This window comes from Macaca thibetana, chromosome 15 (assembly GCF_024542745.1).
Source record: "Macaca thibetana thibetana isolate TM-01 chromosome 15, ASM2454274v1, whole genome shotgun sequence".
NCBI classification, from domain to species: domain Eukaryota; kingdom Metazoa; phylum Chordata; class Mammalia; order Primates; family Cercopithecidae; genus Macaca; species Macaca thibetana.
In genome coordinates this window covers 35135717-35147718 of record NC_065592.1, presented here as the reverse complement: position 1 = coordinate 35147718, position 12002 = coordinate 35135717, and the positions used below count along the sequence as shown (strand labels likewise).

At 41.4% G+C, this 12002-nt stretch overlaps 1 protein-coding gene and 1 long non-coding RNA gene across 6 annotated transcripts in view; one reads left to right on the top strand and one right to left on the bottom strand.

Annotated features, from left to right (window-relative positions):
- LOC126937951 (uncharacterized) overlaps positions 1 to 12002 on the bottom strand; it is a 33939-nt gene that overhangs the window by 15000 nt on the left and 6937 nt on the right. Inside the window, exons 4-5 of the long non-coding RNA XR_007719909.1 lie at positions 9651 to 9835; positions 6981 to 9109 (exon numbers count right to left, since the gene is read on the bottom strand). This is a non-coding gene — a long non-coding RNA (uncharacterized LOC126937951). The remainder of the gene's footprint in view (positions 1 to 6980; positions 9110 to 9650; positions 9836 to 12002) is intronic.
- The window catches only part of NIPSNAP3B (nipsnap homolog 3B), a 43329-nt gene continuing 36590 nt past the window's right edge, over positions 5264 to 12002 (top strand). For all 5 annotated transcript variants that reach the window (XR_007719907.1, XR_007719906.1, XR_007719908.1 and 2 more), the window contains exons 1-2: positions 5264 to 5835; positions 9582 to 9792. Coding sequence is in view for 2 of the 5 variants with exons in the window: in XM_050761869.1 (XP_050617826.1) it covers positions 5776 to 5835; positions 9582 to 9792 (271 nt within the window). In the remaining 3 variants the exon portion in view is untranslated. The remainder of the gene's footprint in view (positions 5836 to 9581; positions 9793 to 12002) is intronic.

Sequence of the window (12002 nt, the reverse complement as noted above, 5' to 3'; positions counted from 1 at the left end):
TTATTGAGATTTTGTAAAAGTGCAATAATGCAAAGCGCAATAAAACAAGATGTGCCTGTATACATTTTTGTACCTATGATAAATGCTTCATGTTACCTGTCTTAGTCTCTCTAATCTAAAATAACTACCCAGTTACTCTATATCATGTTAGCCTATTTTAATAATACAATGTTTTGGTATGATTTATTTAGTTTTGGATTACCTATCCTTTGGAATTCTTGTCAGAAGTTCAGTATATGCAACAATAATTTTCAAAATACTTAATCCTGTATATCTTTGAGACTTTTTAGGGATTTATACCAAAAAAGAAGTCACAGAAAAACATTCTTTTTCAATGTGTTTAAAAGCTCTCTTCCACCACAAATCTAAAACTGCCTTAAATATCATGTATCTTGGCTGGGCGTGGTGGCTCACGCCTGTAATCCCAGCACTTTGGAAGGCTGAGGGAGGCGGATCACAAGGTTAGGAGTTCGAGTCAACCTGGCCAACATGGTGAAACCTCGTCTCCACTAAAAATACAAAAATTAGCCAGGCGTGGTTGCAGGTACCTGTAATCCCAACTATTCAGGAGGCTGAGGCAGGAGAATCACTTGAAATCGGAAGGCGGAGGTAGCAGTGAGCCGAGATCGCACCACTGCACTCCAGCCTGGGCAACAAGAGCAAAACACTGTCTCAAAAAAAAAAAAAAAAAAATCACATATCTTTTAAAACTAAATGATTTTACCATCTAGCTTCAAACCCTGACTGTGCCACTTAGCAGACGTGAACGTGAGAAAATTGTTTCTTTCTTAGAACTTCAGTTTTCTCTTTTATAAAATGGAGACAAAACTTAATTCAGAGAGCTTTGAGGATAATTAAAACCCATGAGAAAATGAATAGAAGATTGGCTTAGGCACCTAGCAGTACTTAGCAATGTTTTTCCTCTCTAAGTTTTAGCTATGAATTTTATTCCTCACTACTTACAAGCATTTTCCTCTTAGATGTTCCCTCTACCTTTTTGCTGGCTGGACGCAGTTAATGAAGAGGCTCCAGAGATAGCAAAGTCAGGAGGCAGAAAAGGCTTGCATCTTTAATTCACCATATAAAGAGGTGACTGCTGACCAGGAAAACCCACTTTAGATTCCTAAGGAATAAGAAATAAAAACCTATTGTGTTTGAGACAATATATAGTTTCTACAGTCATCCCTTGGTATCCATGGGTGATTGGTTCTAGGACCCTCGCAGATACCAAAATCCACATATGCTCAAGTGCCTTACATAAATGATGCCTTACATAAAATGATGTGGTATTTTCGTATAACCTAAGCACATCTTCCCATCAACTAAATTATAATAATAGATCACTTATAATACCTCATACGATGAAAGTGCCATGCAAATAATTGTTATACTGTATTTTTTTATTTGTATTAGTTTTTTTCCAATTATTTTCTATTCCAGTTGGTTTAATCCATGGATACAGAACCCATGGATACAGAGTGTCACCTGTATATGTTACTGCAGTTTAGCCTATCCTAATTAATAGGATACGGAGTGTCAACTGTACTTGTTACAGCAGTTTAGCCTATCCTAATTAATAACAGTCTTGAAAAGTTGAACCACATGCAAAAATACCATATACAGGGGAAAGTATCTACCAAATATCAAATACTGAGCCAGCTTCCTTCCCTCCTCAGTCACAGGAAACTGTAACAAGGTTTATACCGGACACATTGGACCCTGGAAGTTTCCACAAAGGGTAACAGACTAGACTAGGAGAAATGACAGATAATAATGGAGTGGGAGGGTCACCTCAAAAAGAGATTACTCAGGAAACCCTACAGTGGAGCCCACTAACAGGTGCCACTCATGTGCAAAGAGCTTTCAAATTTTTTTATTGTCTCCAAAAAAAAAGCTGATTCCCAATGATCATGAACACAAAAATATTTTAAGAAAAACTTTAGTACCAAAGGCAGAACATAAGTAGAAAACGTAACACAACTTGAACAAAACAGAAACAAAGCTGGGAGAAGACCTAAAACAGTAACTATTTTAAAAATAAAACACCAGTAATTCACATCCTCAAAGAGACAGAAATACTGAATTCACAAAGCAAAAAGAGGATACTCTTTCTGAAAACAGAGAGGAAAATACATTAACCTTCTGGGAATGGAGTACAAAAGAAGCTCTTGGAAATAAATGCAGTGAAAGTGGAAATTTAAAATTTCAATAGTTATAAGATAAAACTGGTATTTTCCTCCAAAAAACTAGACAGAAAACAGAAAAAAAAGTAGAAAATTAGAGAATCAAGTGGAGGCACATGTTTGAACAACATAAGTTAAGATCAACACAGGAAGAAAAAAATCCAATAAGTACAATATATTTTTCAATACTGAGGAGTGTCCATATGTCTACTGAATGAGGCACAATAGATGAAACACCTTCTCCAAGGCACATCATTCTGAAATTTCAGAATACCAGGGACATAGACAAAAACACAAAAGCTTCCAATGAGAGTAAAAAACATGTCACATACAAACTATCAGCACTCAGAATGGTATGAATTTTTCACTAGAAACTATAATATAGTGGACCATTGCCTTAAAAAAAATGTGAGAAAAAAATATTTCCAACATAGAATTTTATACCCATCCAAACTGAGAATGAAGAGGGTTAGCAGGATAGAGGCATTAGAGATACAAGCTTCAATACCCTCTGCTAAAATCTGGGAGAAAAAAAAAAAGCTTTAACATCCTGAAACAGGATCCACCAAGAGGTGAATGAGATTCCCCAGCATATCAGTAAAAGGAGATCCCAGAATTACGGCCATGACATCTTAGAGAACTAGTCCACACTGAAGCAAGAGAATTAGGACTTTGGAAAGATTAACTCCAAAAGAAGAAACTGAAACTGATTAACAGGTTTAATCACAGAGAAAATTTACACTTCTGGCAAATAATTTGGTAGTTAGTAAATGATAGCTAAAAGAAAAACTATAAACAAGTGAGAGTGAGAGAGAAGAAATATTCACCCTTGTGTTGACTAAAATTGTAGGTTTAAGCCATATAACAGTGGCTTAAACTAGAAGGCGATTTCACATGTAAAAGAAGTCCAGAGAAGGGCAGCCCAGGGTTCCTAGTATGGTGTTCCATGGTGTCAGAAACCAAGGCTACTTCTCTTTGTTCCACCATCATCAACATAAGCCTTCTACCTCATAGTCCAAGAACTCAAGGTATTACATCCATATTCCAGCAAGCAGAAATTAGAAACAAGGTAACAACCCCTCCAGCACTCCTTTAAGGTCACTTCCAGGTCACTAATATGCCAACATTTTTCCACTGTCCAGGATTTAGTGCGGGGGCCACAACAAACTGCAAAGATTCTATTATTAATTTTTAAAAAGGGCAGGGGTTGGGCTAGGGGAGAGTAGATACTGAGAAACAGCCAGGAGTCTGTGCTACTTCCTTCCACCACTTTCTGTTCTCCATATCTTACTGTACTTTACTTCATACTATTTATTAATCACTGATCTATTTTCTCTTCATTTATTCATCTCCTTCCCCCAACCTGTACATTCCAAGAGGACAGGAACTTTGTCTTGTTCAGTTCTGTACCCCCGTTTCAGGAAAAGAGCATAGAAGGAATTTGGTAAATGCTGTTTAAATGAGTGAATGCATTAATTCCAGGGTTTAAAAAGTCCAAGAAAATAGGTGGGTGCAGTGTGGCTCACGCCTATAAATCCTAGCACTTTGGGAGGCAGGCAGATCACTTGAGGTCAGGCGTTCACTACCAGCTTAGCCAACATGGTGAAACCCTGTCTCTACTAAAAGTACAAAAAATTAGCCAGGATGATGGCGCGCACTTGTAATCCCAGCTACTTGGGAGGCTGAGGCAAGAGAATTGCTTGAACCTGAGAAGCGGAGGTTGCAGTGAGCCGAGATCATGCCATTGCACTGCAGCCTGAGCGACAGACTGAGACTCCGCCTCAAAGAAAAATAAAAGAAGTCCAAGAAAATAAATCATATAGATCTAGTGCTGACACAAATTATATTTTGTTTAGTCTTACTTGGTTAGAAATGGGTATCCCTCAGCTGCAAAAATTAAGGCATCTCCTCTGGAATTGCTAATTTTAAAGAGCCTCCCTTCCTTCAAACTGATGATTCCAAAGCCCTTCCACAAAATTCCCTAGTCCTCGTGATGGGAATGTTACATTAACGTGTGCAATAATGTAATTATTAGAAAGAATAATGCAAACATTAACATAATGGAGATTTCTGTGAAATTAATATAATCAATTACTGTAAATTAACTAATGCAAGCATTATTAGATAAGGATGTATGTCTCATAGAAACCACTCCCCCAGAAAGTGAATTTGGGGGCAGTGGCTTCTATGAGACGTAAATCCTCACCTGCCACAGAAGGAAGTCAGCACATACTATCCATAACTGAAAATGCAAGAAATAGCAGGAAATGCCTATTATTTAAAAATACGGGCCGGGCCTTGTGGCTCACGCTTGTAATCCCAGCACTTTGGGAGGCCAAGGCGAGCGGATCACCTGAGGTTGGGAGTTCTAGACCAGCCTGGCCAACATGGTGAAACTCCGTCTCTCCTAAAAATAGAAAAATTAGCCGGGCGTGGTGGTATGCGCCTGTAATTCCAGCTACTCTGAAGGCTGAGGCAGGAGAATGGCGTGAACCCGGGAGGCGGAGGTTGCAGTGAGCCGAGATCGCGCCACTGCACTCCAGCCTGGGAGACAGAGCGAGACTCCGTCTCAAAAAAACAAACAAACAAAAAAACAAAACACGGAAACAGGTATTAGAAGAAACAGCTTAAAATGTTGAAGGTGGTTAGTCTGGGGACCAGTACTCCGGGACTGGGAGGACTAGATCAGAGGTCGGCTGTTTTGCTGTTAAGGCTTACAGAACAATCTAGTTTCAAACTATGTTTAACTTCGACTTTTTCCTATCATGCTCGGTGCTGCTAGTCCTCTGAGCTCATGGAAAATTAAATCTTTATTAGGAGCCTTCCAAGATCACGCTGGGGTGGCAATGGGGACAGATAACACAATGGAGAAAAGCGAAGGCTCGCTGGTCTACAAATACACATCTATCACAACGTATAAAAGTTAACCCTGTCCCAGCCTGGCCAATATGGTGAAACCCCGTCTCTATTAAAAAATACAAAAATTAGCCGGGCGTGGTGGCGGGCGCCTGTAGTCCCAGCTACTCAGGAGGCTGAGGCAGGAGAATCGCTTGAACCCGGGAGGCGGAGTTTGCAGTGAGCCGAGATCGCGCCACTGCACTCCAGTCTGGGTGACAGAGCGAGACTCCGTCTCAAACAAACAAGTTAACCCTGTCAACATCTCGACTTTAAATGCAGAGCACTGCACATGCACACGCTCAACACCTCCCCTTCCTTCTCCAGGGCAACACACGCACAAACCCCGCACATTTATGAATCTACACAACTGCGCATTGGAGCGAATGAGGTCAGAGCCCAGAAAGGTGGATCAGGAACGATCCCAGCCTTCAGCTAATTCTAATGTCACCTCTAACGTCTGGGGCAAGAATGTTTCAGGAAACCAAGAGGCACCCAGGCTCAGCGCCGAAGACAAAGACGCCAAGCTACTGGACCTGTCGCGCCTCCAGCGCCGGGGTGGAGCTGACCCAGCCGAACCCCGCCCCTGCCTGCGTCCGCCAGTGGTCCAGGAGTCGCTTTTTTCCACTCGGGAAGCCTTCAGAGAAGTCTCACAAAGGATTCGGCTGGCTGCTTTTCTCAGCGCTGAAGCCACGCCATGCTAGTACTCAGAAGCGGCCTGACCAGGGCGCTTGCCTCACGGACGCTGGCGCCTCAGGTACTGGCCGCGGGAGTGCGCCCCAGCCCTTGCCCGAGGGGAGGGGTGGGGCGGGGGGGGTGTTTCAGGAGCGTGCAAGCCACGCGCATGTGCGAGCCACGCGCAGGCGCTCCCAGACCTGGGGCCCCGCGCCGACGCCGAAGTTCTAGCGCAGTCTCCGGAGCCGTGTGGCGCGCAAGGAGGGGGCTGCAGGCAGGGATCGTCCCGCCGGCAGTCGCAGTCAGAGGGCTTTTCTAGCTGGATGCCAGGGTTTTTGTGTGTTTTGTTTTTGTTTTTGAGATGGAGTCTCGCTGTGTTGCCCAGGCTGGAGTGCAGTGGCGCGATCTCGGTTCACTGCAACCTCCGCCTCCCGGGTTCTGGCGATTCTCCTGTCTCAGCCCCCTGAGTAGCAGGAATTACAGGCCTGCGCCAGCACGCCCGGCTAATTTTTTTTGTATATTTAGTAGAGTCGGGGTTTCGCCATGTTGGTCAGGGTGGTCTCGAACTCCTGACCTCGTGATCCGCCCGCCTCGACCTCCCAAAGTGCTGGGATTACGGGCATGAGCCACTGCGTCCGGCCCGATGCCAGCTGTTTTCTAGCCTAAATGCCACAACCCCCGGCCACCCCGTGACGCCGGCTGTTGCATTTTTGCCGCCCAGCTAAGTCCAGCTAAGCTAAGTGGCTGCGCCCAGCTAAGTGGCTGCGGCCCAGGGAGCGCTCCCATGTTGTCACCTGGCGCTGTCGATCCGCCGGTGGAGTTGTGGCTTTCCAAGCCTCCCCCCTCTCTAAACATCAGGTTGAAGGAGGGAATGGCCAACCAGCCGCTCGCAGTGAAACAGGCCTTCCCCTTTTGAATGAAACAACTTCGAGCATTTCGCGGAGACCCTTGAAGAGGAGACCCAGGGTCCCGGTGGGGCTGGACCCTGCCCGCCACCCGCTCTTCGTGCGGTCGCTCCCCCAGCCAGGCTGGGACGGGAGCCTCCTAGCAAACAGGACGATGACAGACTCTTTTAACCTTAGATGAGAAATGGACAAAATGGAGCTTGTGATTCTGCCCTAACTTTCGAGATTGGCCTATTCTGTGGCTCCAAGCCAGAAATGTCTTTCCTTTTCACGTTTAGGACTTTACTCCTTTCTGAAGGGGCAGGATAGGAAGGGGGTTAACCTATCCTAGAGACAGACTGAGGAACACGAAAGAACAGCAGCTATTGTCAATTCACCTCGGATTAACAATGCAGTCTTTACCCTAAATATTCTTTCTCTAGTGGCACAGGGCCAAGAATTACTTCCTTATGGCATTATTCTGAACTTGGTTGAGTTTTTTAAAATGTCTGCCAGTTGTTCTTTTTTAAGTGAAGTAGAGGTCATTGTGCTGGGAATGAGCCCTAACTTGGAGGTAAGGGAGCATGGAAGACTTATGATTTCTGCCTCCAGTAGGTAGTTTGCTGTGCAAGAAAAGTCTCACCGCCCCACACATATCCCTCTCTCCCTGCAGTTAGCCTTTCCTGAGCTTCTCTATGATATATTTCTCCCGGGAAAGAGAATAAAAATCTGTCCATTTGACCACCTATTTTCTGTGAAAGTTGCAGATACCCAGATGAAATCACTTTTGTCAGATCCAGACAGAACAGACTGGGAGGGCAGGAAGAGAGGAGGCTCGTGCTTACATATCTGAGATAAGAGCTGTTGCCAAGGACTTTAATTTTAATTTTAATTTTTTGAGACAGAGGCTTTTTCTGTCACCCAGGCGATCTCGGCTCACTGCAACCTCCACTTCCCAGGTTCAAGCGATTCTCCCACCTCAGCTTTCAGAATCGCTGGGATTACAGGAGCCCGCCACAACACCCGGCTAATTTTTGTGTTTTTAGTAGGGATGGGGTTTCGCCATGTTGGCCATGCTGGTCTCGAACTCCTGACCTCAAGTGATCTGCCCCACCCTCGGCCTCCCAAAGTGCTAGGATTACAGGCGTGAGCCACAGCGCCCAGCCCAAGTACTTCAAAACCCCCACAGGAAATCCTTTCACATCCTACACCCATCTCCTGCTTTGACAAAGTTTATCATTAGGCCTTCTTTAGGACTGCAGTAATTCAGATAAGATGTTCTTGAAAGACCGCTTTCCTGGTAACAGCATCTCTACCACTGAACTGGCAACTCTGGCTTTGAGTCTCTGGAACCAGTCAACTCTGTTTGTAAGCAACCTATGTGAATCTCTCGCTTTTTGCTGATAAAAGCTTCCCTTTACCTTTCCCTGACTGGATGCACTGATGGCTTTCTATCCCATACATTTGCATCTATAATCCTCATTTCTCATTCCCAAGTAAACACAACACGTTTGTAGATAATTTTTTTCTAATATCTTTTTTTAGGATAACATCTCTAGATACAAAACTCTGAAAATTAAAAACAGTTGTTTCAAATACCTCATTGGCCCATTTTCTGAAATGTTTATATTTTATATTATTTTTAAACTGTAGATACTAAACGGTTTTTTATTTTCAGAATTTGATTAAATTGACCCAAAAAGAATGGCCATCGAAAGAAAGGATAGTTGCAATTATTTTTTGGTGTGAAGAAGGGTTTTCCAAGAAAACTAAGACACTTGGACAATAAGGGTATAACTCATACTGGAGATGAATGAACTCAAGATAGACAATTATAATTAAGACGTTATGCACACAAACTACATAGACATTTGTATGTTGTAACCAAAAATATGTCAGTGAAAGATGCCTACTGAAACTGTTGTGATACATTATTCTAGGTAGTGAGCCTCAGGAAGTTGTCACATGCTAACCATATCTAAATGAATGGATTTGTAAACTAGAATGCCACGGGAGTGGTCTGTGTATCCACGTGTGTTTAAATATTTGCATGTACATACACACAGACAGACTCTGGATAATTTCTGACAGGGCATTTGCTACTGAACATTAAGTTCACTCAGGCTCAGAGGGCCAGAATAGGACAGAAAATTTACCTATTTGGTGTATGACTATTACAAAGGGTGGTCTTAAAGGATAGTTCCATAAACTTGGTATAATTGGGTGCACTAAATGTGCATACTTCTTGATATTGCATCTGTAATTAGAAACAATGATGCAGACAATTCTGATTTGTTGAGTTTTTTTCCTTTTCAGCCTTTATGCTGTACACGCCCATAGTACAATGCAATTGGATAAGTCATAGCTTCCTTTTATATTAGTTACAGTCCAGTCCTGTTTTTGACCAGTAGTCTTCGTCAGTGGATTCAAGAAATACTTTGACCTGAATAGCCTTCCTGTTTTTTTAGGAACCTAAAAAAAAGAGGTTGTTATTAGTAAACGTATTTTTGGGCCTGCCAAAAGGCATGTGTACTTAATAAATTTTTTTCAATGTGTAACTAATACATATGGTATTGAGTAAGATGGAATATTGGCTAAACAGGGGAAAACCCTTTGTAAATTAATGAGACTAAGTCTTAAATGTACTTCTTGGGTAAAGGAGTATCATTATGATCCCACGGCCTTCTTATAAAGCAAATTCTCATGAAAAAATGGCTAGAGGTAGACCCCTGCTAGGAAACAGTCACTATATATTCATCAGAATTAAGAGTAGTTATCTTTATTGACATCTCTATGTAAACAAATATATATGGAGAATTGACAACAAAAGTAAACAATGGATAATGAGTGTGTGTGTGTTCCTTGTACCAGACTCAGATTTGGTTGTAACCAAATCTGTAATTCTACCTTCCCAGGATATTTACATCTGTCTTATCTCCCTCAGGTGTGCTCATCTTTTGCTACAGGCCCCAGACAATACAATGGAACGTTCTATGAATTTCGTACTTATTACCTTAAACCTTCAAAAATGAATGCGTTCATGGAAAATCTTAAGAAAACCATTCATCTTCGGACAGCTCACTCTGAATTGGTTGGATTCTGGAGCGTAGAATTTGGAGGCAGAATGAATAAAGTGTTTCATATTTGGAAGTATGGTAAAGAGTCATCCAGTTTTAGTGTTCAGTATAGATTTTCATTCTGTTAAATGTAACATAACACTTAGTTCTTGGATCTATATTACTATAGATACATACAGGTTAAGTAAGACTTTTTAAAAGCAATACCAAAAAAATAAATTAGCAGATCTTCTTCCCAGTGGTTCACCTCTAACCACCCCTTGCTTGAACTCTTATGTTATCATAAATGAGAAAACATGGAGTCTCATATATCAAACCATAAAATTGTGAACTAGACTTTAATCCCCAGAAAAATGTTAGAATTGTTTGCTATACAGATAGTTCGTGAAAATTTAAAGCAGTAATTGTAAATGTTCAAGTGGGTTAAGATCACAGTTGGGCCTGCCAAAAGGCATGTATATTTAATAAAAATGTTTTAAATGTGTAACTATATATGGTATTGACTACGATGGAATACTGGCTAAATAAGGGAGAATGTTTTGCAAATTTGTGAGACTCCTAATTGCAGTTCTTGGGTAAAGGGGTATCATTAGGATAAGAGAATTTTTTTTCTTATTATTATTACAGCTAGGGCTGGATATCAGCATTTTTGCAGAAATAATTCACCCATTTGGGAGTTTTATAAAAATGGAGGTTTTTAAAGGATGATCATTAACTTTTAAGCCTTACCCAACTCTGAGATTTAATAATTCTGTTATGTTTAGAGACCACTTTTTTTTTTTCATTTATGTACCCCAGAGTTTCAAGGAATTCACTTTTGTACTACCCTAGGGAGGTAAGGAAAAGGAATGAGAGAGAGTTCTTCCCATATTGAGCTGACCTACCTCTGATTTAGTAGAGGAAGGAGAACAAGTAACAAGAATCCCCAGAATGTTTGTTACTCCCATGTCTGTTCTTAACAGTCCACATCAGGACTTGAGGGTACCTAAAGAACTTTTAATAATTTCATTTACTGTTTAGTGATCAGTGTCCAAAGTTAATAGTCATAAAGTAATTTAATATGAAAAGAGTTCATTCTATACTTGACGTAACTCTTTAGTTTTTCCCTGTTAATAAAACAGACCCTATTAAAACATAACTTATGCTTTAGATAAACCATAAATTGAAACATGTCCTATTGAAAAACCTACTAATAAAGTCTTTATAATTCATTTATATGCTTTAGATAAACCACATATATGATCCACTTATGTGCGTTAGATGAGCCACAAGTTTAATCATGTCCCATTAAACTGCTCATAAAGTCTTTATAATTGACTTAAGTTGTAAGATAGGTGTTATTCCTTGTCCTCAGCAAAAATTATATAGTTCATTTACTATTAGTCTTAGGAGGCCCTAAAAGTAAATATACTATAGTTTTCCCTCTGTATTTGCAGGAGGTTGGTACCAGGACCCTCTGTAGATACCAAAATCAGCTGAAGTCCCTTATATGAAACAGCATAGTGTTTCCATCAAACCCACACACATCCTTCCATATACTGTAAGTCATCTCTAGATTACTTTTAATCCCTAATACAATATAGATACTATGGGCCGGGCGCGGTGGCTCAAGCCTGTAATCCCAGCACTTTGGGAGGCCGAGACGGGCGGATCACAAGGTCAGGAGATCGAGACCATCCTCGCTAACACGGTGAAACCCCGTCTCTACTAAAAAATGCAAAAAAACTAGCCGGGCGGGTTGGCGGGCGCCTGTAGTCCCAGCTACTCGGGAGGCTGAGGTAGGAGAATGGCGTAAACCTGGGAGGCGGAGCTTGCAGTGAGCTGAGATCCGGCCACTGCACCCCAGCCTGGGCGACAGAGCAAGACTCCGTCTCAAAAAAAAAAATAAAATAAATAAATAAATAAATAAATAAATAAATAAATAGATACTATGTAAGTAGTTGTTATACTATATTATTTCACTTATATTTTTAAGAATATTTTTAATCTGCAGTTGGTTGAATCCATAGATGCAGAACCTGTGGAGAGGGAGGGCTGACTATACAAGGCCCATATCTTGGTAAATGTATATACCTGTTTGGGTAACTTAGAAAGAAGAGAAATAAGTTGTGGAGAAAAAGAACTACTGCCAATAAATAAAAGAATCAGCACTATTTCATTGGGAGCTGCTGTTCAAAAAATAGGCTTAAAAAGTGCATCTTAATTTCATTTATGTTAAATTTGATTCAAAGTGTAGCTTGACCTAATCACCGACCACCAAGGAAAAATTGTCTTTATAAATCAAATGC